Source organism: Artibeus jamaicensis, unplaced genomic scaffold (genome assembly GCF_021234435.1).
Source record: "Artibeus jamaicensis isolate MK-2021 breed Jamaican fruit bat unplaced genomic scaffold, CSHL_Jam_final contig_233, whole genome shotgun sequence".
Taxonomy (NCBI): Eukaryota; Metazoa; Chordata; class Mammalia; order Chiroptera; family Phyllostomidae; genus Artibeus; species Artibeus jamaicensis.
In genome coordinates this window covers 48,240,827-48,266,521 of record NW_026521486.1, presented here as the reverse complement: position 1 = coordinate 48,266,521, position 25,695 = coordinate 48,240,827, and the positions used below count along the sequence as shown (strand labels likewise).

Sequence of the window (25,695 nt, the reverse complement as noted above, 5' to 3'; positions counted from 1 at the left end):
ATAGAAGAGTAGTCTGATCAATTTTGGGTTTTAAAATGTTCCCTCTAGCCCTGGCAGGTGCGGCTCAGGGGGTTGGGCATCGTCCTGCAGACTGAAAGGTCCCAGATTCAGTTCCTGGTCAGGGCACGTGCCTGGGTTGTGGGTTTGGTCCCCAGTAGTGGCATGTGCAGGAGGCAACTGATCAATGTTTCTCTCTCACATTGGCAGTTCTCTCCCTCTCTTTCTCCCTCCCTTCCTCTTTCTTTGGAATCAATAAAAGAAAAAATAAATAAAAAGAGGCCCCTAACTGCTGAGTAGCAAATGGATTTGAAGGAGTTAGTGGGGTACAAGGAGAAGAGCAGGCAAAAAGGATAATACAGTAGTACAGATAAGAGATGATGTTGGCTTATATAAAGAGGTGGCAGTGGAAATAGAGGGAAAAGAGAGTTTCAGGACATATTTATGTTTGTGGGATTGATAGGATGTGATTGTTGATTGGAGGAGGAAGGAAGTGAAGAATAAATAAGAGAAAAAGATTTCTTTCAGCTTTATTGACTTGGTATTAATATATCTAAAATGAAAGAGTAGCCCTGGTTGGTGTGGCTCAGTGGATGGAGCACTGGCCTACAAACCGAAAGACCTTCGGTTTGATTCAGGCCAATGTTTCTGTCCCTCTCTTTCTCCCTCCCTTCCCCTCTCTTGAAAAATAAATAAATAAAATCTTTTAAAAAATAAAATGAAAGAGTAATTGATCAGCCAGTACCAATCTATTAATCCCGAATGGAATGTGGCAAAGGAGCAATTCAGTCAATCAGAATTGTTACTGTGTACCCAGAATTTTCTTGGGGAGGGAGATGCCCAATGTGGTCACTGGTGGGGCAGAGATTTTCAGGCCTCCATATGACCTGGTGGAAATACCACACAGAGAGAGTCCTTTCCTTTCATTCTGAATCTATGCTTATGTTTGCCTCACCAGAAAAGCTAATGCCTTGGAATCTAGGGCCTAGAGAGGGGACACAGGCATCCTGGGTGATGTAAGAGAAAGCAATGGATACGTTGGCATGGTGCGACCTAAGTCAGGTGCTCATGAATTAGGATGAGGCTTCCCTAGCACATGATGATTTGGAGTTGTTATGAGCCAGTCCAGTTCTCAAGCTGGCTACACTGGGTGCTCTTCCCAGGATCATCATTCTTAGTGATATCCAGGGAGGGAACCAGACCATCTGCCCTCCTCTGACCATCTCCCTCTAGCCAAACTGGGAATTCACTTTAAACATTTTATTTATTTATTTATTTGTTTGTTTGTTTGTTTATATATATAGAGAGGAAAATATGGAGAAAGAGAGGGAGAGAAACATCGATTGGTTGTCTTTTGCACAACCTGGCCTGCAACCCAGGCACGTGCTCTGGCGGGTAATCAAACCAGTGACCTTTTGGATCACAGGCCAGCACTCAATCTGCTGAGCCATACCAGCCAGGGTAGGAATTCACTTTTAAACTAATAATGATAATCATTATGGTAGCTTCAATACTGTTTCTTTTTTTTAAACTATATATATATATATATATATATATATATATATTTTTATTTTTTTTTTTTTTTAAAGATTTTATTTATCCACAGAGGGGAAGGAAAGGAGAGAGAGAGAGAAACATCAATGCATGGTTGCCTCCCGTGAGTCCCCTGCTGGGAACTGGCCTGCAACCCAGGCATGTGCCCTGACTGGGAATCGAACCGTGATCACATGGTTCGCAGGCCCACCCTCAGTCCACTGAGCCACGCCAGCCAGGGCTAACTGTTTCTTTATAGAGTGATAAGGATATCACACACATGATCTCATTTGTTTTTCACAACAGTTGTGCAAAAATAAGTGCTTGATTCCAGAAGGATTTAAAAGGGTCACACATGGGGCTGAGAGCCTGAGTTCCAAGGCTATGTAGTTGGAAACACTGCCTCAAATTATAGAACCAAGACAGTTGGGGTACTTGGGAAACTGTCACTGACCACTAGACACTGCAATTGCAAACTACTGCCCTGACACTGGAAGCTGAAGGCATTGCTGACTCTGTTTCCACTGTCTGCCCTGGAACTCTATTTTTCTGTTGGAGGCCAGAAAGAATGGTAAATGTCTACCTTGTTGTTCTAGCCATTTCATAGAAGAGAAACTGAGGCTCAGAATGGTTAAGTAGCCTGCTTGAGATCACATAATGAATAATCCAGGATTTAAAACCAGGTCTATTTAACTCCCAAGTCCATGTTCTTTCCACTATGTTTCACTGCTGTGAAGCACTTAACTTTCCCAGGCTGCAGTTTTCCAGCCTGTAGTCTGGAGAAGTTGTACTACATCGGTGATTCTCGAAGTGTAATCCTCAGACTGGCAACCTCACTATCACCCGGAAACCTGTTTAAATACAAATTCTTGAGTCCTGCTTAGACCTACTGAATCAAAAACTTTGGTGTAGGGCCCAGCAATCTTTGCACTAACAAGTCCTACAGGTGACTCTGATGTGCCCTCAAGTTTGGAAATACCTATACCAGATGATCACCAAGATCTCCCAGCTCTAAGATTTTATAATTCAATTATTTTGTGAGTTGCCGGTTGTGGTCCCTGGATTGAGCAAGATCCCCAGAGAGGAGCTAAGTACTTCCCATTTTCCTAAAATGGGTTGGTGTTTATCGTATTACATGCTAACAGAAGAAGTAAGGGGAGAAGTAGACACATGGAACGTGCAAGAAGATGCCTGTATGTACATCCTGATTATTTTTCTGTGGCACACCTATATCCCTAACTGGCCCATTGGCATGTGAACATCTGAGAAGCACTCCAAAATCCATGGGTCAACAAGAAATACAAGGGGGAAGGGTATAAGGGGACTAAATGGTAATGGAATAAAATACAATAAAGATTAAATTAAAAGTACCTTAATTCAATTTTTTCTCCATGCCCTCACTTAAAAATTCCTGTTCTTCTCATGCCGTCTAATTTTATAAATGAAGTTGCCATCTTTCTTCACTGGATCTCCTTTAATCAGATCATCAATTTCATAACTTCTACCTGGAGTCCTCTTTGTATGAGTCTTCACCATCTTCTTTGTTACTACCCTCATCTTTCCCCTCATGGTATTGGTTTCCTAATAGGGCTTGCTGCCTCTGGCCCCCACCTCTCTCTGTACATTCTCTACAAGGCCACCAGTGTGATCCTTACAAAGCCCAGCTCTCTTCATGGCACTGCCCTCCCCCCAACATTCTACCAAAAAAACAGCAAAGGTTCCAATGCTTATTGCAGTGCTTTCCAAACCTTGTTATTTCCATGAGGATGTCTAAGGTCCCTTTCCATGCATATAATTATTTAATGTTTTTCTCTAATTCAACTAATTTGTCTTATTACCAACTTTAACCTCTTCTAAGCAAGAATATTTATGAACTTGTAGTTTTGGTATTATAGCTATTATATTTTCTACCATGCATTATAATTACATAACAAATTTTTTAAGTTTGTGTATTACTTAAGTCATGTTATATACCATTAGTGGTATATTTTGAGAACCCTAGGGGAATCAAATAAAGGTTAAACTCTTAAAGCTGGCATTCAAAGCCACCCCTGATCTGATCCCAGCCTAATTTCCAGCCTTAATTTTCACACGGCCCACACACAGAGAGTGCTCCGTGTACAGTGTCCACTTGTTATTCCAGACACACTGTTTTCACTCTTCCCTTAGCATTTTGCTTTTTCCCTTAGGGTCTTCTAAGATTTAAGCACCATCTCAATTGTCAATTACATTGTGAAATCTCTGATTGTTGCAGACAGAATTATCAGCTCTGTTCTGTTTCTTTTCTTTTTTTGAAGAATGTTTTCTTACTCTATGCTTCTAGCTACTTATACTATAACATGAGACAATATAATTTTGTCTTCTAATCTTTTATTTGATGGTTTTCCTTACTATAACATTCAGAAGTATATCATGAAGAGAATCCTTGGAGGAAAGGGTTTGCATACCCGAATGGGGAATTGAAGAGAGTATAATGAAAGGTCTGTTCATAAAGGTGTGGCCAGAAAAAATAAAATAAAATAAAGGTGTGGCCAGGATGAAGGAGTATCTACAAGAGTGGTAAAGCATTCTGAGTCTGGCATCAGTGGGGAGCAGCTAGAGGTGGTAACTCCTAGGCCTGAAGGGTTAAGGAAAGGAAGAGTTACAAGGACCCACAGAGAGCTATAACTGTAGGTGTAGTTGAGGGAGAAGGCCACCCAACAGGGCCCGTGGCCTCTAGTTGCCCTATGAGCGAGTCCAGGAGAGAGAACAGAATTGCTAATTCAACACACGGAATCATGAGAAATTTGTTGTTTGTTTTAAACCACCAAGTTTTTATATATTTTATTTGCAACAATAAATAACTGATACATCAACAGGGACGTGAACTCATAACTGTCTCTCCACCAAAGCTGTGGAAAACCAAAAATACCTGAAGACTTATGCCATGCAACCCATAATTTTGATGCAAAAATAGTAAAAATGTTTTCACTTTTCATAGAGATACTTAAAACACTTTTCTGGGAGCATTTCATCTTATTTTGTCTCAGTTGTTTGAGACATAACAATATATAATGCTGTCACTAGAAATTTTATTCCAAGCCCATTTACCTAATATTAGGATAATTTGCTTCCTTTATTTGATCCTATATTGGTGATCTTTATATATCTATGATCTTCAAGAAGTTACCACTGCCCTGGCTGGTGTAGCTCAGTGGATTGAGCACGGGCCTGTGAACCAGAGGATCGTGGTTTGATTCCCAGTCAGGGCACATGCCTTGGTTGCAGGCCAGTTCCCAGTAGGGGACACACGAGAGGCAACCATACATTGATATTTCTCTCCCTCTCTCCTTCCCTTCCCCTCTAAAGATAAATAAATAAAATCTTTAAGAAAAAAAGAAGTAATCACTTAGGCATTACTTTTTTAGGTGATTGATATTTAATAAACAAATATCTTGGTCTTGAGATTGTAGAGTGGTTCATTAAATATTTATTCCTTCTCTCCTTTTTTTCTCCTTCCCTCACTATAGAGGGTAGAACATTAAAATGCTAAAATTTCCAGGCTCCTTTGCTGCTAGAGATGACCACATTATACATTTTTTTCAAGGAGATAGATGTAGCTGAAAATCTACTTAGATCTCTTATTTAGTAAGCCACAAGAGGAGAAAGCCCTTTGTATTAGTCCTTTTGCTTTCTTCCTGACTGAAAACAAGAGACTTTGAGGATAATTAATACAGAGACTATTTACAAAGATGTGGGCAGGGCATAGAGAAACCACAAGGAGTAGAACAGTACCCCAGGATGAGTATCATAGAAGCTGTTACCATGGTGGGCTTGAGGAGTAAGGAGAGGGAGTTACTAGAAGCAGAACAAAAGAGCTGTGTTGGGGGGTTGACATACCTTGAGAGGTGCTGTGACCTTCAGTGGGGGATGCAGACACTGTCCTCCCTCCATTTGATCTTCTATTAGTGCTCCCCTGTGACTGAACCCCATTGGGATTTAGGGGGCAAGGTCTGCCCCTTTGGACACAAAACTGGCTGGAAAAGAGTGGAAAGACAAATCGTGTATAAGGCATCACTTACATATCTTTATATCCCTGCTGTGTAACATGTAGCAAGAGTGCCTGGTTCAAAGTAGAAGATGAATAAATTTTTATTGAAGTTAATTGAATCCAGTTCTTTGTCCTGTCTTACAATACTTAAGACCCAATCTGGAATCACCACCAACCTCACTCAGGCCCAGTTACCACCAAAATTTCTAATCTGCAAGGAACTTCCTTTACTCCATAGAAAAATCATTTTGGGGTTTCTTTCTGAGACCAGATTGAGAAATGGCTTTTTGAAGCAGCTTTCATAAATCTGGATTTTTTGAAGCATTAGATGATTCTGTAGTTTTATGAAGCCTGTCCTCTGGTATAATTCAATTCTTAAATACCCACTTCACCAAGGCATTCCAGGAGAAATAACTTCTGTGTGCCTCTTGATTTCCACATTTGTAACATAAGAGCTAACCATCATTCAAGTCGCAGGTACAAATGTCACTTTCTCAGGCTTTCTAGGATATCACGTAAAAAAAAGAGGAGTGTCACACCCCAAGGAACCCCCATTAATATCTTGTTTTTTCTCATTGCAGTTATAACTTTTTTGGTGTAACTTATTTATTGTTTATTTGTAGATTGCTGGTCTTCTCCCAAAAGAATACTTGCTCTTTGTAGAGCAAAGAACTTGTCTGTGTTGTTCCTTGTTCTTTTCCCAGCACCTGGAAGGGTGCCTGGGACATGGTGATTGTTTGGTAAATATTTGTTCATGAATGAATGAATATACCAATTATCAGCCTTAGGGCTTTTGTGAATATTAAATGAAATTACAATGAAATGCACCTGTTTTCTTTCCCTCACCTCCTGTATCCAATCCTTCAGCTTGCCCTCAGCGTTAAAACTTACTTCCAAGAAATCCCAGATTCTTACTTCATTCATCTCTACCACCTTCACCTTTCATGTGACTACAAGTAACAGTATGTAGCTGATCTCTCTGCTTCCCCACTTGCTCTTGTCCCTTTCAAACCCCTATCCCTTCTCCACAGTGAGGGACATTTTAAGAAACACAATTCAACTCATGTCTTGCTCCAACTTAAACATCATTAACAACTTTCTAGGTAATAGAATTAGCCCACCTCCTTTTACATAGCCTGGTTCCTGCCATCCTCTTAGGCTTCATCTGCTTAAGGCTAACTGCTGTCTCTCTCTCTCTCTCTCTCCCCTAGAATTAAAAAAAAATATTTTTGTTTTCATGCCAGAACACTGACACTGAAGGTTCTTCTGTGGGAACCTTGTGCTAGCTGGCCTCTTATTGTCACTCAGACCTGAGTTTAAACAGGGTTTCCTTTAAGAGGAAGTATCACTAATCTAAAATGATCATTTCTTGTTTTAAATTTTTTTATTTATTGACTTGAGAGCAGGAAAGGGGGGTTAGAAGAGAAAGATTTGTTGTTCTACTTATTTATGCATTCTTTGGTTGATTCTTGTATGTGCCCGACCTGAGATCCAATGTAACTTTGGCATTTTCGGACAACTCTCTAATCAACTTAACTACCACACCAGGACATAAAATGGTCATTTCTTATTATGCCGCCTTTTGCACCTAATACTACCTAGTGTTTCCTTGTTTATGTTTGTCTCTTCTCAAATCGGTTTTAAGTTTCCTGAATTCAGAGACCTTGTTTCTCATGTACATCACTTTATTTTCAAAAGTAGAGCAACACCCAGAACATGAAGCATACACTTTGTAACTATTTGTTGAATGAACAAATGTGTTGATGATGATGTTGACAACAAAACCTCAGACGCCCTGGCCACGAATTCTAACAATTTGCCCAAGAATAATAATTGAAGTTCCGAAGTTATGTTAGATCCCGGAGGACTGTGGAAACATGGCAGTAAACATCTGTGGCTGACGGCTGGGGAAAGCGTTGGGAATATATCAGAACTTTGGCCTTTTTTTTTTTTTCCTATCCAAGGACCCCAGAGACCTTGCAAAAGGGAGGCCTAAAATCTTTTGACCAGAAAGTCCAGGCCAACCACAATGGGTATTTTCTATCAACGATTCTCTGCAGCCACTTCTGCTGGGTTGCAAATGCACAAACACCTCTAGGACCCCGGGTTCCTTTCTGTTTCTTTATGAATGAACCGGCTCCAGTCTGCGCAGGCGCAGCTTCTAGTTCTCCCGCTACACGTGAAGCCCATCCTCTCCTCCGGCTGGTGGCCCCACCCTTATCCTTTCCAATAGACCAATGGCAAGCGGCCTGGGGGGTGGAGCCCAGAGCAGCGCGGCACTGTAGTTCTTCTAGAGCGCCGCTCCCTTGCTTTAGTCTTGCTGTGTTGTGATCACGTGGCGGGCTGCGGGCGCGGCGCTTGTTTTGGTTTCTTTCTAGCTTACCCTGGCAGCTTGGGGAGAGCGCTTTTTTGTGCCGGCTGCTGCACCTGTCTACACTGTGGCCTCCTCTTCTTAGGGCTTTGTCAGCTCGCAGTTCTGCAAGCCCTTCGGGGCCGGCTTCTGCCATGCCGCTAGTCCGCTATAGGAAGGTGGTCATCCTCGGGTACCGCTCTGTAGGTGAGTCCCCGCCCTGGGGAGAGCATGGAGGCACCACCGCTTTGTGGCCAGAGGAGGCGCGCTGTCTCGGGAACACGACCCGGGAGGAATGGTGGCATCGTTAGAATGGAGATGTAGAATGAGGATTGAAAGGATGTTGGAGGAAAGCCTGGGGTGGTGTAGTGTGTGGAGGGCTGCAGGAAGCGGAACATGTACGAGTTAATGTGGACTTGGTTGCCGGAACACCGGAGTGGTTTCCAGTGTTACTCTGGGCGGTAGGGGTGGGGTCAGCGTTTGATGACAGGGCGCGGTCTGTGTTGGGCAAGTCGCTGGTGTCCGGGTGTGGAGCAGACTTGGTCCTAGGGAATCTCGGATCTTTTCTGAGGTGGGTGGGGAAAGGCTTCCTGCGGGGCTACTGAATGCATTCGGTAGCCAAGGGGCAGAGACCCAGGGCTGAAAGAGGGTGAGGGTGGATTAAGAGAAAGCATAGCATGGGGCGTTCACAACCTAGGGTACTAATTTGGGGTCCCCTTTACTCCGGGGTCACAGCCCAAAAAGGACAGAGTGCGAATGTGGATAGCTGATTTAGATACAACTACCACTGCTTCCCACAGGGAAGACATCTTTGGCACATCAATTTGTGGAGGGCGAGTTCTTGGAAGGCTATGATCCTACAGTGGAGAATAGTGAGTGGACTTCTCCCTAGGGATGGGCCAGGGAGGGCTTGGGTGTCCCACACACCTCCATAACGTGGGATTTTCCTGGTGCCAATGAATGATTTAAATAGATATTAAATCTAATCTCTTCTCTAGCAATCCTATTCTATGAGTGGAGCTGGAGTGTGGATTATGCAAGATACTGAGTCCAGGATGGTGTAGATGTAGACAATAAGAACCTTAACATTGTCTCTCCAGTTTCCTGGAGAGCTCCCTGGACCTGGTCCATCTATGTCTCTCCCCCAGGGTTAAGAATGTATCAGGGCACGCATCACTAACCTTACAAGGCACTCACAGTCACATTTTCTTTTCTTTTCAGCTTACAGCAAGATAGTGACTCTTGGAAAAGATGAGTTTCACCTACACCTGGTGGACACAGCAGGGCAGGTACTAGTTTGGGTTAGGGTATCTAAATGTGACAGTTCAGTCCTGGGAGATGAAATCTGGTAGCCCCTGTGTCTCATCTGTAAAGTAGTATTAAAAGGAAAGCATTTTAGCATCTAGTAGTATGTAGCACTCATTGGAGCTACTCCATAAATACTTGTTGAATAAAAGTGACTGGAATCGGGAGTACCCCAGGGAGGGTACCCAGGATGCAACCCACCAACCTTTGACATCTTAGTGTTATGGATCTAGATATTGGTGTTTCTATTTCTTGTCAGGATGAGTACAGCATTCTTCCCTATTCATTCATCATTGGGGTCCATGGTTATGTGCTTGTGTATTCTGTCACCTCTCTGCATAGGTAAGTGACCAAGGTTGCAAGTGGGGGACTTGCGAGGATCTGAGGGTTGTCCCAGAATAAAGTTATAGCTCTATTTCTTGTGTTTAAAGCTTCCAAGTCATTGAGAGTCTGTACCAAAAACTACATGAAGGCCACGGGAAAACCCGGTAAGTGGGCCTAGTGCATAGATACATAGTGTGGACACTACTGCATGGAGCTAACAAAGAGAACTATTGGTTTTAGTTAGGGAGGAGGCTGGGATGTAGATCTTGTCTGGTTTGCTGGGGAGTTGTCCAGCCCTGATGTGAAGAATGTTGGAGTCCATGGGCAGTTGGAAGGGATCCTGTAGTAACTGCTGTTTTCTCACAGGCTGCCAGTGGTGCTAGTGGGAAACAAGGCAGATCTCTCTCCAGACAGGTATGGAAATCTTTGCAGCTCAAGGCAAAGGAAAATAAGCTAAACAAGAAATCAGGCATGCTCCAGTCCTGGCTCTGCCACTGACTTGCACAAGTCATTTTATTGCTTTTTGTTTCTAACTTGAAAGTTAAAACAAGATAACCGTTCTGTTGCAAAAGTTATAATTTCATATTTCAAGCCTCAGTTCCAGGCTTCTTTGTTTTACTTATATTTTCTCCTTCCCCAACCCTCCATTTAAACCTTGGAAGTGGGATGGGTCAGAAGAAGTCCAGAATCTATAAAGATTTTGCAGAGAACATGAGGAGATTACGGTCCTCCATCTTCATATCCCAAATTTGGTTCTAGGGAGGTGCAGGCAATCGAAGGGAAGAGGCTGGCAGAGTCCTGGGGTGCATCATTTATGGAGTCATCTGCTCGAGAAAGTCAGGTGCTGGGCCTGAAGATTAGGGATATGGTGGGGTTGGCAGTATTTTCCTTATGGAATTGCTTGGTGTTGGGGATGGTGGAAGAATGGGGTATTCACTTCAGAATTGGATGGTATTATTGGCAGTGAACTCACTGACTTTTTTGCCCCAAACCTCTATCCCACACAGTTGACTCAAGGCATCTTCACCAAAGTCATCCAGGAGATTGCCCGTGTGGAAAATTCCTATGGGCAAGAGCGCCGCTGCAGTCTCATGTGAGCCCTCAGGCATGGCATAGCTGCCGGCATTCTTCCCCTGGCATTTGCCAGGCTCCAATGGGGGCAGGTTCTCAGGACTTCACGGGTATGGTTGCCAGCTGTGTCCCTGGTCCTCTGGGAACACAGTATGGTACCCTCATGTTTGCACACTTTCTCCAGGCTCCAGTGGCCTGGTTGTCAATGTTTACAAAAGGGGCAAGAATGTCTCATGGGCACTGGCCTCTGTTTTTGCTAAATGAATTCTTGTAACCTGCAGGGTTGCGATGTGAGTCCTGGATATTGTTTATTCAGGACCCAGTCTCCTATGTAGGTTTTGGATATTGTCTGGGTGAAGGGAGCTGGGGACTCCAGAAGTGGAGCTGGCTCCCTGGGGTGAGGATGTATATATGCAAATAAACTGAAAAATCTTTTTGTTGTTGACTTCTCTGTGTATGGGAAGAGCTCAGGGCCACTATCTCCTTTTTCAAGTATTGATGACTATGATCTTTGGTGGGGAGTCAGGGCTAATTTCTTTCCAACTACTTCATTCCAATTCCTTACTCATTCAGAATCATCGCCCTAAAACTTACTACTTGCCTTTCCCAGCCTTTGGTTTCTACTGGGTTCTCCCTATACAGGTACCTGTTGGCTGCCACTCCCATCCAAGTTCATAGGCTCTCAAGAGCCGTTTACTACAGAAACACCACCCTCTAGTGGCCAGCTGCCACATGCTGACCTAGCTTCTTTCCTGGGCCTTGGCATTTGCTGGAACTCAGAGAGGGTAGGATTTGGGGAAGAGGAAGAAAGCCCCTCATTCCTAATATTGTAAGAATTGAGGAGTGTGACTAAACTGTTGTGAAGATTTTTGTCTTTATAAGAGAGTTAAGTAAAAAATAATGCCTTTGGTGTGTATTAATCCCCTGTCTCCCCATGTCCACTGTGCCTTTCATTAAAATAGATTATTTTTATACCTTTGGTGACCTTTTGATACCTTCTACACCTTTGAAGTTCTGCTCCCTTTTTTAGGTGTCAAGGCTATAGCTTCTGCCCTTAATTAGGAGGATGGATATATTTCAGATAGGAAGGTTTGGTTCTACATACCTCTAGTTTCAGTGCCCCTCCCCCACTTCCCATCTGGTCCTAGGGCCTAATTGACCAATGCCTGCTGAGAAGTTACTTAAATGGTATCCTTCACAGGGAGGAGGGCATAGGCTTCTGGCTACTGGATAGACTAAGGTATTAGTTGGGGAGGATGGACAAAACCTAGGTGTGATTTTTAGCTCTGACCTTGCTAGTGCCTAGTTCCAAGCTAGTTGGGCTTACAGTTGGGTATAATAGTTTGTCATGCCAGTTTTCAAAAGTCCTGCCAACTGCTTTTGTATCTCTGATCCAAACTCTAAAGAGAAATAAGGGCTACTGGAAGAAGCATACTGCAAAGAGCAACCTTAGTGGCTTATGAATCTCTTTAGGGTTGTTATCACCCTTTCTCCTTACATTAAATTAAGTCTTTTTGCACATCTCACCCAGACTACTCATGACAGGTACCCACCCTTCTGCTGCCATTTCCATGAGGCTTGATAATAGACTTACAAATGCCTGATTTTTTCTAGAAGTGTATCAAGCAATCTCAAAGCCTAATAACAGTATAGTGGTGAATGGTTGGGTTACTCTTCCACTTCGCTGTGGAATCTTGTGCAGTCACCTAACCTCTTTGAGCCTCAGATTCTCATATATGAAGTATAGTTAAAACTACATAAGGTTGAGGTGAGAATTAAACTGGGGTGATATATGGAATGTTTATCAGTTTCTCATACATAATAAACACTTAAGAAATAGCTATTGTGTTATTGGAGGTCTTTCTGGTGAGAGCCTGCCTCCCTGCCTTTGGGTGCAGATAGTAGGAAGGGACCTTCCATTTTCCAACCACTGCCTCTTGAATTATTAATTTCACTATAGCTGGGGCAGGTTTGGGATCACTGCTGGAATTTTTTTGCTGAAATAGACCTGAATGGTCCTTGAACAGCACATGATGTCAGTGCATGGCTAGCACAGAACATGTCTAGTTTTAACCCCTCCAATGACTCTGGCCAGTAGGGATTTAGAGCTCCTGCACTGTCCAATATGGAAGCCACAAGTCACACATGGCTATTTAAGTTTAACTCAGTATTAAAATTAAATAAAAAGTTCCTCAGTTGCATCATCTGCATTTCAAAGTGCTCAATAACTGCATGTGGTGAAGTTAGATATGGTAGCTACTGTGCATATTAGATATTATAGCTATAGTGCAATGCCATCATTGCAGAAATTTTTTTCCATAGCTCTCTAAACCCTTTCCCACACATCTGGCCCTGCACCTGATTTGCCTGCCTTTCTCCACATCTTCCCTAAAAAAAAAAAAAAAAGTGTGTGTTTACACACACACATATTCTAGAAAAAAAAGACAGCGATTGGTTGAATCATGGCTCTACTTCTCACTAGATGTGGTTCATTGGACAACTGTTACCAATTTTAGCCTCAAATCTTACGTGTAATAATACAGGCATAATTCCACTTAATGCATAACGAGGGTGAGGAATAACTAAGAGTATATAAAGTACCTAGCACATAGTTAATTAGTCTCCTGACCATCCCTTGGGTAGAGCTAAGACGGAAAAGGCATTCCATTCCTCATCCAGACGCATGGGCGGGAGGGGGGTGGTGGTGAAGGAGTTTGCAAGCAGTGTTTGGGATCTTGTCAAGAGTAATAGTACTTCAGCCAGGTAGCAGCCAGACTCCAAGGTCGAGCCCATTTACCAAAATAGAGGACACAGGCCCTGAAGATAGGAAGATAAAGACTGCGGGTGGGGGCACCCTGGAAAAGAAGGAAAACATTTATGTTTTGATCGGGGCTGTGTATGTGGTAATTTGGGGGCCAGTTACTGACAGTCCTTTTCCTTCATGAGGGGGTTTGAAAGTCCGAAGCAACGACTCGTTCCGCTTTTCTTCGGGGCCCGAACGTGGCAAGAACCCACCCTTTGCAGCCCCAGACGCCGTGCCTCACTTTCTCCATTTGCGGACTCCAGTTCCCAGGATGCAGAGCAGCGGCCAATCTCCTGGCTCTTCTTCCATCCCCCCTACCGGGAAAGATTGCCCCTGGTCAAGTCAAGGGGGCAGTTGCAGTTTCAGGGACTTATAACTCCAAGGGAACAAAATTACAAAGTGGCTGAAGTCCTAGTTTCCTGAACCGAGCATTGAAAGAGGCAGTTCCAGGACTGGGTAGAAGGGGAGGGGGGCTTCATTCCCACGTGTCTGCCCATCACCGTCCCGGCGCCGTCGGGGTTAACACGTAGCGGAGGGATCCCGCAGCGTGTGCGTAGAACTGCAGAGTCACAGCCTTTCCTCCGAGAGGGCAGTATCCCTCCGCCGCTCCGCTCCAACACAAAATAGGGCCAGCCTTCTTCTTTCTCCCCTTCTCGAGTGGGGTTCCCGAGGCAAAAGGTCCCCGCCGGGCCTCGCACTGGAGGTTTCCTGAATCTCCACGACCGCTGCCGCGATCTCGGGCCAGGAAATAGCCCCTTCGCAGGAACCACCCTACCGGCCGAACAGGAGGCGGAGGGGGGGGGGAGGCGGAGCGGCGCCGCGCTGCACTACTTTCCTCTCCGGTTGCAAATGGCTGCCTCGTTCCCCACTTTCCGCTCAGTTTCCTGACCCCCCGGCGCCGGGAGCTGGGGTTGGGCCATGCACCTCTAGGCCCCCCGCGATCACAACCAGCCGGGGGTCGAGGGGGTGCCGCCGATCAGAGCCGGCCAAGCCGGGGGCGGGGCAGCTCCGGAGGCCAAAGGGGAAGGGAGGCGAACGCAGGGCCTGGAGCGGCCGGAGGAGAGCGGGCAGAGGGCTCGCACCGCCCGCCCCTTCCTCTTCCTCGCCCACCTACCCTCCTCCCTTCCCCGGGGGGAGCAGAAGGTGGGGGGCTCGAAGCCGCGAGGGCGAGCGCTCGGGGTCGAGGAACTCGGCTCTGGGTGTGTGTCAGGTTCAGCCCTGCGGCCCCGCCGTCTCCGCGTCGCCGTAGCTCGCGCGGCCCCGGGGCGCCGGCCCGGGCGGGGAGAGGGGCTCGGCGCTCCTGCGAGGGTCTCACGTTCCATCCGGGCCCGGCGCGGGGCAGCGCGGCATTCCTTCCGGGCTTCTGGGGAGGTGCCTCGACGTTCCATCTGGAGAGCCTCGACGTTCCGCCCGAGCCCGGCGCGGGCGGCTCGGCCCTAGGACTGAGAGGCCGCCCGACGACGCGGATGCGGAGCCTGCTCGCCCAAGATCAAAGCCACCGGTGCTCTCTTTGTGTCCGCTCGGGATTCGCTGCCTTCGGGCTGTCCATGGAAACCTAAACTGCTGGAACCTGAAGCATAGAACCTCTCTTTGGCTTCTTGCTTTTTTTTTGGAGGGGAGGGTGGCCACTCCGACCTGGATTTACCGTTCTTGGCCCCTCTAAGCCCCCCCGTGCGGGGGGCGGCTGTGATCGCTCTGGCTGTTGGAGGTCGGGGAGCGGCCCGGGCTCTGGCCATGTTCTCGGATGAGGATTTCTGGATCGCCCTGTGAAGAGGTGAGTGAAGTCCGCCCGGCCAAGGCCCAGAAAGGATTGGACTGGGGGCATAGCCAGATGGACTATCTTGGCCACAGCTCGCCTTTAGGTTGGAGAAAAGGGTGCCAGGTTGAGGAGGGTTCTTTTGGCAGGGTCTGTCAAGGGAACATGAGCCAGTGGCTGGGGCAGAACTGAGGCCTGCTGTCTTGGGGTGTGCCTTTTTAAAGACTGGGGGTTCAGGGAACCACGGGAGTTTGGGAACCTGGCCAGATTGCCTCTCTGCCTGTTTATTTTTGTGTTGAGGGGAGCTCTACTAAAGTAGGACCCAGGCCCTGATGCCAGCACCAATCCCCGTCAGCCGCTTCTCCGTCAGGGTTCCTTGTGGGCCTTGGGAACAGAACAACTTGGGAGGGTGGGTAGGGTGCTACTGCCAGGTCAGACTTACTGTCAGGTTGAACTTTAAGGTGGTTCTTGCCCATGAGGGCACCCCCAGAGCTGTCTCAGGGAGACTCAAGGAACCCTCGATCCCTCACTAGGCTTTATTTCACTGTGGGTAGGGAAGATGTGAAAACTATGTAATGTGATTAAGGGGGTGGCTGGGGACAGTTCTAGCCTTGGTGTTCAACTTCAAACTACCCCTGCCTGGCAAAGTGACCGCAGCAAGGCCTAGTGCTGTTTCAGCCTGCTTTGCCTCCCCTTCTCTCGGGATGGACGTAATCTCTAGGGGATTATAGAGGAGGCAGTTGAGATTTGCTCCCTGTGAATGTGGGCTGCAAAAAATGGCTTTTGTTTCCCACTTTTTCTAGGCCTGGTGTGGTAAGCAAGTTGCCCATAAGTCCTTGGCCAATCCTGCAGGCCCCTCCTGACCTCTCCAACCCTTTCTGATCAGGGAATGTTAACTGGTCCTCTCATCCTGTCTTAACCCTACAGAATAGGGTAGCTGGTACCTCTTTGGAGGAGAAACAACCTGATCAGAGCTGTTTCTGCAGGAGCTAGTGTTTCCAGCCCTGGCTGGAGGTATTGGGGAGAAGGGGTGTGCATGTGAATGTACGAAGGGTGCAGCATGAACCTCATTCCTCTGGGCCCTGGGCTGGGACAGCCCCTCTTACAGCTGTCATGGTGCCCAGCAGGGATTTGGCTGGTGTGTTTTGCTCCCTCATTCCACCCCCTGCAACATACATACATGAGCTAGATCTCTTTGAGCCTGGTCTTGGAAAGGAGAAAATAGGGGCTTTGCCCTTGAAAGATTTCTGAGTAGTAACCTCGAGGTGCCAAGTGGCACAGGGGTGGTAGAGTGTGGCTAGCTGTCACCCATGCTCTCCTCTTCTGCCTCTTATGAAGGTCCCCTTCTGTTGTCTGTCCCCACAGAACTTCCTTAGGAGGAGCCTCTCATTGTTAGTTGTTGCTTACCCCAGGATGATCGGGCACAGTCCAGAGGGTCTACAGGGCCAGTATGTTGCCATTTGGATTCTTCCTGGAGGGCCAGCCCAAAATGGGGTGGGGAGAGGTGTGGTTTGATTCTCAGGTTGGGAACCAGGAAGTCCTGAGTCCTACAGAAGAGCTGTTCACTCAAGAGCCTCCTTCAGCCTTTCACCTCTCCAAGCCTCCATTTCCCCTGTGGCTGGGAAAATGGAGTTAAAGCTTTTGGTCTGGCATAGAGGCATGGAGGAGAGTGTGCTACCCTGCCTTCTTCCTTGCTGTTTTGGGCTTCTTAGGCCTAGGATTAAGGGGAGGCAGCACAGTTTTACTCCCTAGATCTGTACTTGGGGATCTCTAGTTCCCCAGAGGAAGCCTGGCCAGGCATTAGCCCAGTTTAGAGCTGGGGGGGGGGGGGAGGCGGGAACCCTTGGTGTGTGTGTGTGTGGGGGTCTGGCTGTGAATGATGGGACAGGGAACCTGTGGTCTTTATTTGTTTAGATCTGTTCAGGGGCCTGACAGCTGAGACTCAGCACTGGGGTGCAATGCTAGACCGCAGGGGTAAGGAAATGAGGCTCAGGCTTCTTGGAGGTGCCCCTAGATTCTTTTTTTGGTACAGCTTGGAGGGCATTCTTTTCACTTCTTAATCTCTCATCTTCCATGGCTCCATGAGTGAGCTTCCAACTTTGAAGGATGTTGGTACTCTGTCTCCCGGGGCTAGATAATGGTGGTGTCTCTATCTCCTTGAGCTTACCAGTTTGAGAGGGCTGTGCTCAGGGAAGGGCAGAGGAATTTGTCCCTCTAGCCTTGTGTGAGGCAGTCCTCCTACTACCCACTGTATTATCACTGTTGCTTTTTATTTCGTTCTGTTTGTGACTTCTTTGGCCTCAACTTTGAGAGCAGAGCAGGTGAAGGATCTTTGGGGGTATACAGTAAGATGCACACATTTGGAAAACTTTGAAGCCTTCTGGGTGTGGTCAAACCTTGAATGACTGAATAGGAAGAGGGCCCTGGCTGGTGCCCTGACCTCCAGCTCCTGCTTCCCATAGGTGGCTTCTAAGGCCCTTTGAAGTTCCAGAGCAACTTTTCTGTGGGCCAGCCAGATGACCACCCTGCTTCCTTTTAGGTATAATTGTGTGGTAGGTTTTGGAAAGAGGTGATCTGGGAATGGAGGTAACAGGTGTCAAGTGATACGTCACTTCCCTAATCTAGTAGATTCTGATAATGTGTGTGTGTGTGTGTGTGTGTGTGTGTGTGTGTGTGTGTGTGTTGGGGGAGTAAAATAAAATTTCCTTTCCCATGGCATGTCACAAGAGGCTCATTACCAATCTCTGAAAATGGAATGTTAGTTCAGGGAAGGAGGACTAATATTGTGGTTCTTAAGTAATTGATTTATTGATCCTGGGCACCTGCGAGGGCTCCCCCTGTCTCATCTGCCCCAGTCACTCAACCCCAAGTGGCTGTCAGGGTTATTTGGTAGCTGGTTTGAGAAAAGGGGCTTGTCTTTGCTCAGGTTTGTGAGTGGTCCCTCCAGTTAAACAAAAGGAGTGGAAAAGGTGAGAGATAAACTTCTCAGATCTTACTCAGATTTCTGTTTTAGACATTTCCCCCACCTCCTCTTCTCTGGGAACTCTGTACTTTCTTTGCTTAAGCCCCTACCTTTCCCGCTAAGAGCTGCTGACACCCATTCCTTTCCCTGCTATAGGATCCCTTTCCTCTTCCTCACCTCTATAATTTTTCTTATTCTTTTTTAAAAAATTTTATTTAGTTACTTTTCAAGTACAGTTTTCTGTCTATTTCTCCCATCTAATTTTTCTTATTCTTTACTTCTCTCTTTTTTGGACTGGCTTAGTTGCCTCTGGGGTTTAGGAAAATATGCCCAAAGGTGTGCATCTCAACCATCTTAGGTATTACTTTAGTGTGTTACATTTGGCTCTAGTATAGGCAGGCATATTTTAGAAGAGGAGACCGTTACCCCCCCCCACCCCCATAGTTCGTGTGGAAACCCTGTTTGACGGAAGAGGAAGGAAGCTCTTCTGCTGGGCTGTGTCCTGCCCTGTTTAGAACTCCTCCAAGTGGCAGTGTGTTTCCTAAGACTACATCTCCCAGCATGCCAAGCTTCAGGCCTGAATACACATGCTCAGTAACTCTTAAGGCCCACTTCTGTTAACTACTAGGGATATCTGAGGAGGAAGGGCAGTTGGTGTTGCTAAGGGTGATGACCTGAGGACTTCAGGCTGGGTGAGATCCTGAGTTCAGTCACTGCAGTGGCCAGGGAGTTGGGCCTGAGCTGGATTTGGATAGGCATGGGTAGACATTGGGGAGTTTCTCATGTTGCGATTGGGATATCATGGCTAGAAACAGTGGAGGTTGGGAAGATCCATCCATACATGGGCTTCAGTTTTAATAATGTGTTCTACATCCTCCACGACCCCAGACTCCATCTCTGGGAGAGGGATTTCAGCTGTACTCAGACTTCCTGGGTTATGGTTACGTGTGGCTTGGCACTGATAGACCTCTAGGATGGTAACTGACCTGAGACCTGAGGAAAAAGGACAGGGATAGGGCCCATCAGAAGCCCAGGACTCAGACGTGAGGCAAAGGGTGCTACTAGATGTACACTGGATGTTCTAGTTGGATGCTGTTGCCCTGGGAACCCTTAGATGGGAGTAGGGAAGTGGGGGAAGGGAGGGGATCCTCTGAAAATCGTGAGTTAGAGAAGAGGGTCTGTGTTTATCAGGGGAGGAAGTAGGCAATAAGATAAAGGTTAGGAAGGACTTTTTTTGTCTTTAGTTCTGGAGTTTGTATGTATGGCTTTGTTTGAATTTCTGTAGGGTCTAGATACCATTAGCTGCTTTTCACCTAGGGTTCTGGGAAAGTGTTTAGTGGAGAGACTTACTAGGCACATGGATACATTTTTTGGTTCTGACAGGTCTCCCCGAGAGGGCCCTGCCCAGTCGGAGAGAGGGATGGACAGCCAGAAGCCGCCTGGTGAGGACAAAGATTCAGAACCGGCAGGTGAGTAGGGCAAATTCTGGCTTTGCTGGCAGCTTTCTGCTGATCTCAGGCAACCTGAGATTTCTTGTCCTGGCACAAGCACAGGAGCTGAGTCTGTCTAATAGACAGGTAATTGAAGGACTTTGTTTGGGGGGACAAAAGTCAAAACGCCATCACTGTGATCTACCAAGGGTTTTAGATAATCTCATGGGTCTGATGAGTGGGCTAGTATTAAATAGTGGATGACGGCTGATCAGTGCTTCTCTGTTTGTTCATTCAGCTGATGGACTTGCAGCCTCTGAGGAGTCAGGCGCCACTGAGCCAGACCTTCCCAGCCCACATGTGGTGGAGGTCTCTGTGCCCAGGCCTGGGGGTCCCAGGCTTCAGGAGCCTCCCCAGGATTGCAGGTAACTAGTTTGGGGAAAAGAGGATATAAGGGCATGTGAGTATTTGCTTTGAGAGTCTGGGACTTGCAAGAAGGAATATTTAGGAACATTTAGTGTGTGGGAAGCACAGGTGTGTTAAATCATGGGGTCGTCAGGGGTGCCTGTGGGGTTGTCAGGGATCTGGCATGGTGCTGACACTTGTGTGTTCACAGCGGGGGTCCAGTGCGGCGTTGTGCTCTCTGTAACTGCGGGGAGCCCAGTCTGCATGGGCAGCGAGAGCTGCGGCGCTTTGAGTTGCCATTTGACTGGCCCCGGTGTCCAGTGGTGTCCCCTGGGGGGAACCCAGGGCCCAATGAGGCAGCACTGCCCAGTGAGGACCTATCACAGATTGGTTTTCCTGAAGGCATGACACCTGCCCACCTAGGAGAACCTGGAGGTAAGTGAGGGGAAGTGGGGTGGTAACTGATCTCGGCAGGAAAGAGGGTAGGGGATAGGTGGTCCAGAGCCAGTGATTACCTTTTAATTAATTCTTTCTGTTTGCCTTTTTTTCACTGATACAGGGTCCTGCTGGGCTCACCATTGGTGTGCTGCATGGTCGGCTGGCGTATGGGGGCAGGAGGGCCCAGAACTATGTGGTGTGGACAAGGCCATCTTCTCAGGGATCTCACAGGTGGGGCTGGGGCCAGGGGGTTGCATAGGCAAAGGGCAGGGTGGGCAGGGCTGGTGGGGTTCCAAGAGTCAGGGTAGAATGAGAAGGATAGTGGGCATACAGAGGCAGACCTAGTGGCTGACCTGTTGCTCTGGGGTGAGCTGGCTGGCACTGAGGCTTTGTCTCCAATCTGGCAGCGCTGCTCCCACTGCACCAGGCTTGGTGCCTCCATCCCTTGCCGCTCGCCTGGATGTCCACGGCTTTACCACTTCCCCTGTGCGACTGCCAGCGGTTCTTTCTTATCCATGAAAACACTGCAGCTGCTATGCCCGGAGCACAGCGAGGGTGCCGCACATCTGGGTGAGAAGCCCTGCCCTTTGGACGTTGGGCAGATGAGGGGCCAAGTGTGCCTGGGGTTTTATACTCTGCAGAGCACTCGTCGAAGTCTGTAATTTTGTACTATCCGTCGGCCTCACTAAAATAGATGTGAACTTTGAGAGTGCAGGGGCTTTGCCTGTCTTGTTAGCATGGTGTCTGCAGTGCCTAGAACAATGCCTAGCATATATTAGGCAGACACTTAGTAACTATTTATTTGTTCATTTTAGTCCATGGAATGCCTGTTAAGTAGACAGCACTGTGCTGAGTCCTACAGGGAATCTGTAGCTGACCTGTGTTCTCTGTCCCTTCTGACTGCAGAGGAAGCTCGTTGTGCAGTATGTGAGGGGCCAGGGGAATTGTGTGACCTGTTCTTCTGTACCAGCTGTGGGCATCACTATCATGGGGCTTGCCTGGACACTGCCCTGACTGCCCGCAAGCGTGCTGGCTGGCAATGCCCTGAATGCAAAGTGTGCCAAGCCTGCAGGTAAGAATGGGAGGGCAGGAGGGAAGCCTTGGACAAAGCACAGTTTAGGATTAAAAACAAGAGCAGGGAGGTCTGCTCTGCCCCAGACCCTATACTTTCTGTGGAGTAGAGTTGAGCTAGGTAGGAGCATATATGTCCTGTCTCTGCAGGAAACCTGGGAATGACTCTAAGATGTTGGTCTGCGAGACATGTGACAAAGGATACCATACCTTCTGCCTAAAACCACCTATGGAGGAACTGCCTGCTCACTCTTGGAAGTGTAAGGTGAGGGTCCTTGACTCTGCCTTACTCTTCTATCTTCCACAACATCTGGAGCTTCCCTGTTGTGACAAGTCCCACACTGCCCTCCAGTATCTGCTGACTAACCGATGCCTGTTTTGCCTTCTCCCCTCTTTTAGGCATGCCGGGTATGCCGGGCCTGTGGGACAGGCTCAGCAGAGCTGAGTCCTAACTCTGAGTGGTTTGAGAACTACTCACTGTGTTACCGTTGTCACAAAGCCCAGGGAGGACAGCCTATCAGTTCTGTTGCTGACCAGCATCCTGCTGTCTGTTGCAGGTAAGTAGTGTGGACCAGAAGAGATTGGGCTGTGGGATCAAAAGTGCTGAGATTGTCAGGGGCCATGTTAAAGCAGGCTGCCTTTGAGAGGGGAGCCCTAAGGTGGGCAGTACAGTCCATAGCATTCATGCCTAGTCCCAGTGCACTCTCTAGGAGTTGATAGCTAATGAGAGCCACGGTGCCTGCTCCCCTGTACCCTCTGCAGATTCTCACCCCCAGAGCCTGGCGATCCCCCCTCTGATGAGCCCGATGCTCTGCACGTTGCATGCCAAGGGCAGCCAAAGGGTGGGCACGTGACCTCTATGCAACCCAAGGAACCGGGGCCCCCGCAATGTGAAGCCAAACCACTAGGTGAGTAGGGTTTGAGGGTTCCTGAAAGTTCCCCTTGTGTTCTGTGGCAAGAGACAGTATCTGCTCTGCCCCAGACCCTATACTTTCTGTGGAGTGGAGTTGAGCTAGGTAGGAGCATAGTATGTTATGTCTGCAGGGAAAGCAGGGGCCCAACTTGAGCCCCAGTTGGAGGCCCCCCTAAATGAGGAGATGCCACTGCTGCCCCCACCGGAGGAGTCACCCCTGTCCCCACCACCTGAGGAATCACCCACATCACCACCGCCTGAGGCATCGCGTCTGTCCCCGCCACCCGAGGAATCACCCCTCTCTCCACCGCCTGAGGAGTCTCCTCTGTCTCCCCCTCCTGAATCATCATCACCTTTTTCTCCACTGGAGGAGTCGCCCTTTTCTCCACCAGAGGAGTCACCCCCATCTCCTCCACTTGAGACACCCCTGTCCCCACCACCTGAAGCATCACCCCTGTCCCCACCATTTGAGGAGTCTCCCCTGTCACCCCCACCCGAGGAATTGCCCACTTCACCACCACCTGAAGCATCTCGCCTGTCTCCACCACCTGAGGAGTCACCCATGTCCCCTCCACCTGAAGAGTCACCCATGTCTCCACCACCTGAGGCATCGCGTCTGTTCCCACCATTTGAAGAATCACCTCTGTCCCCTCCACCAGAGGAGTCTCCCCTCTCCCCTCCACCTGAGGCATCTCGCCTTTCCCCTCCACCTGAGGCATCACGCCTTTCCCCACCACCTGAGGACTCGCCCATGTCCCCACCGCCTGAAGACTCACCTATGTCCCCCCCACCTGAGGTGTCACACCTGTCCCTCTTGCCTGAGTTGTCACGCCTGTCCCCACCGCCTGAGGAGTCTCCCCTGTCCCCACCACCTGAGGAGTCTCCCAGATCCCCTCCACCCGAGGCTTCACGCCTGTCCCCACCACCCGAGGATTCACCCACATCCCCACCACCTGAAGACTCACCTGCTTCCCCGCCACCGGAGGACTTGCTTGTGTCTATACCACTGGAGGAGTCCCCCCTGTCACCACTGCCTGAGGAGCCTAGCGGGTCCCCCCGGCCTGGGGAGCCGTGCCTGTCTCCTACACTAGAAGAACAGCTTCTGTCCCCCCGGCCTGAGGAGCTACACCTGTCCCCTGCACCTGAGGAGCTGCACCTGTCCCCCCGGCCTGAGGAACCACATCTGTCTCCCATGTGTGAGGAGCCACAGCCATCTCTGGTGCCTGAGGAATCATGCCTGAACCCCCAGCCTGAGGAGCTCCACGTGTCCCACCAGCCTGAGGAACCACACCTGTCCCCTCAACCTGAAGAGCCCCTTGAGGAGCCCGGCCTGTGCTCTGCACGTGAGGAATTGCCCTTGTTCCTCCCAGCTGGGGAACCACCCTTATCCCCCTTGCTTGGAGAGCCGGCCCTGTCTGAGCCTGGGGAACCACCTCTGTCCCTTCTGCCCGAGGAGCTGCCGTTGTCCCCATCTGGGGAGCCATCCTTGTCACCTCAGCTGATGCCACCAGGTAAGGGGATGTTAGTATCCTCTTATTCTGGGGCAGTCTTAATTTTTTATGGCACAGCTAAGAGCCTCCCTTTTTCTCTTTCCAGATCCTCTTCCTCCTCCACTCTCACCCATCATCACAGCTGTGGCCCCACCGGCCCTCTCTCCTTTGGGGGGGTTAGAGTACCCCTTTGGTGCCAAAGGGGACAGTGACCCTGAGTCGCCATTGGCTGCCCCCATCCTAGAGACACCCATTAGCCCTCCACCAGAAGCTAACTGCACTGACCCTGAGCCTGTGCCCCCTATGATCCTTCCCCCGTCACCAGGCTCCCCAATGGGGCTGGCTTCTCCCATCCTGATGGAGCCCCTTCCCTCTCAGTGTTCTCCACTCCTCCAGCATTCCCTGCCTCCCCAGAACTCCCCTTCCCAGTGCTCGCCTCCTGCTCTGCCATTGTCCATTCCCTCCCCACTGAGTCCCATGGAGAAGGCAGTGGAGGTCTCAGAGGATGCGGAGCCACCTGAGATGGAGACTGAGAAAGTCTCTGAACCTGAGTGCCCAGCCTTGGAGCCCAGCCCTACTAGTCCTCTCCCCTCCCCCATGGAGAACCTTTCCTGCCCTGCACCCAGCCCTGCCCCAGCCCTGGATGACTTCTCTGGCCTGGGGGAAGACACAGCCCCTCTAGATGGGACTGACACTCCTGATTCCCAGCCAGAGGCTGGGCAGACCCCTGGCAGTTTGGCTAGTGAACTTAAGGGTTCCCCTGTGCTCCTGGACCCCGAGGAGCTGGCTCCTGTGACCCCTATGGAGGTCTATGGCCCAGAATGCAAGCAGACAGGGCAGGGCTCACCCTGTGAAGAGCAAGAGGAGCCACGTGCACCAGTAGCCCCTACCCCACCCACTCTCATCAAATCTGACATCGTTAATGAAATCTCCAATCTGAGCCAGGGCGATGCCAGTGCCAGTTTCCCTGGTTCAGAGCCCATGCTGGGCTCTCCTGACCCAGAGGGGGGTGGCTCCTTATCTATGGAGTTGGGGGTATCTACAGATGTTAGTCCAGCTCGAGATGAAGGCTCCCTTCGGCTCTGTACTGACTCTCTGCCAGAGACTGATGATTCGCTGTTGTGTGATACTGGGACAGCTGTCGGTGGAAGCAAAGCTGAGGGGGACAAGGGGAGGCGGCGCAGCTCCCCAGCTCGTTCCCGCATTAAACAGGTAAGGGGCTGTTTTGTCACTTCATGTTAACGTCACTTCATGTGGTCGACTTCATGTTAACGTCAGAGGTACAGTTCTGTGTCACTAGTACCTTCCCATCTGGCTTATTGAATTCTAGACTCTCGGAGATTCTTTAGTCCATCCTCTTACTTTATTAGGGAGACTGTTGATACATAGAGTGGGAAGTGACTTGCCCAGCTTCGTGGTTACTCAGTGTTAGAATCGGGACTAAAGACCTGATAAATCAGGTCTTTAATGCCAGTGTTTTTTGTCATTGTACCACTTGGTCACTTTTTCTGGGAAGAAGAACTTCCTGCCTGTTGCTTTCTGAGAGCTAGCTTTTCCTCTGTCCTGCCTGGGACTCCTGGCCTTTATTACTTGTCATGCTCTGTCCATTAGTCTCTTCTCTTCCCTCCAAGCCTGTGAAACTAACACACTAGCCCTCTACTTATCCCTGTAATCATCCACTTCCCTAATTCAGGGTCGCAGCAGTAGTTTCCCAGGAAGACGCCGGCCACGTGGAGGAGCACATGGAGGACGTGGGAGAGGACGGGCCCGGCTAAAATCAACCACTTCCTCCATTGAGACTCTGGTAGTAAGGAGAG

General features: G+C 48.7%; 2 protein-coding genes across 12 annotated transcripts in view; both read left to right on the top strand.

Moving 5' to 3' along the window:
• Nucleotides 1–7,900: 7,900 nt before the first annotated feature.
• Nucleotides 7,901–11,044, top strand: RHEBL1 (RHEB like 1). Of its 3 annotated transcripts, XM_037136044.2 has the most exons (8): nucleotides 7,901–8,117; nucleotides 8,711–8,782; nucleotides 9,132–9,199; nucleotides 9,475–9,557; nucleotides 9,647–9,703; nucleotides 9,906–9,953; nucleotides 10,299–10,380; nucleotides 10,547–11,044. In XM_037136044.2, the coding sequence occupies exons 1-8, from the start codon at nucleotides 8,066–8,068 to the stop codon at nucleotides 10,634–10,636; spliced, it is 552 nt and encodes a 183-aa protein (XP_036991939.1). In that variant the 5' UTR covers nucleotides 7,901–8,065; the 3' UTR covers nucleotides 10,637–11,044. The 3 variants fall into 3 exon arrangements, with proteins under 3 accessions (XP_036991939.1, XP_036991933.1, XP_036991949.1); XM_037136038.2 differs by lacking the exon at nucleotides 10,547–11,044 and having other exon boundaries at nucleotides 10,299–10,516; XM_037136054.2 differs by lacking the exons at nucleotides 8,711–8,782; nucleotides 10,547–11,044 and having other exon boundaries at nucleotides 10,299–10,516.
• A 2,967-nt stretch (nucleotides 11,045–14,011) lies between these two features.
• KMT2D (lysine methyltransferase 2D) overlaps nucleotides 14,012–25,695 on the top strand; it is a 40,550-nt gene continuing 28,866 nt past the window's right edge. For 8 of the 9 annotated variants that reach the window (XM_037135968.2, XM_053662022.1, XM_053662024.1 and 5 more), the window contains exons 1-13: nucleotides 14,012–15,187; nucleotides 19,515–19,600; nucleotides 19,860–19,986; nucleotides 20,178–20,401; nucleotides 20,526–20,635; nucleotides 20,812–20,974; nucleotides 21,311–21,476; nucleotides 21,626–21,740; nucleotides 21,875–22,032; nucleotides 22,238–22,383; nucleotides 22,520–23,899; nucleotides 23,985–25,090; nucleotides 25,572–25,685. In XM_037135968.2, coding sequence (XP_036991863.2) covers nucleotides 19,552–19,600; nucleotides 19,860–19,986; nucleotides 20,178–20,401; nucleotides 20,526–20,635; nucleotides 20,812–20,974; nucleotides 21,311–21,476; nucleotides 21,626–21,740; nucleotides 21,875–22,032; nucleotides 22,238–22,383; nucleotides 22,520–23,899; nucleotides 23,985–25,090; nucleotides 25,572–25,685 — 3,858 coding nt within the window. In that variant the 5' untranslated portion in view covers nucleotides 14,012–15,187; nucleotides 19,515–19,551. The remainder of the gene's footprint in view (nucleotides 15,188–19,514; nucleotides 19,601–19,859; nucleotides 19,987–20,177; nucleotides 20,402–20,525; nucleotides 20,636–20,811; nucleotides 20,975–21,310; nucleotides 21,477–21,625; nucleotides 21,741–21,874; nucleotides 22,033–22,237; nucleotides 22,384–22,519; nucleotides 23,900–23,984; nucleotides 25,091–25,571; nucleotides 25,686–25,695) is intronic. The other variant, XM_053662021.1, reaches the window with a different exon arrangement.

What these genes read in the sequence shown, in the direction of transcription:
- RHEBL1 (XM_037136038.2), top strand. Translation starts at nt 8,066, where the DNA reads ATGCCGCTAGTCCGCTATAGGAAGGTGGTCATCCTCGGGTACCGCTCT. An exon ending in TGGTGGACACAGCAGGGCAG is followed by an intron (nt 9,200 to 9,474) that starts GTACTAGTTTGG and finishes ATTTCTTGTCAG; the next exon opens with GATGAGTACAGCATTCTTCC. An exon ending in GCAGATCTCTCTCCAGACAG is followed by an intron (nt 9,954 to 10,298) that starts GTATGGAAATCT and finishes ATTTGGTTCTAG; the next exon opens with GGAGGTGCAGGCAATCGAAG.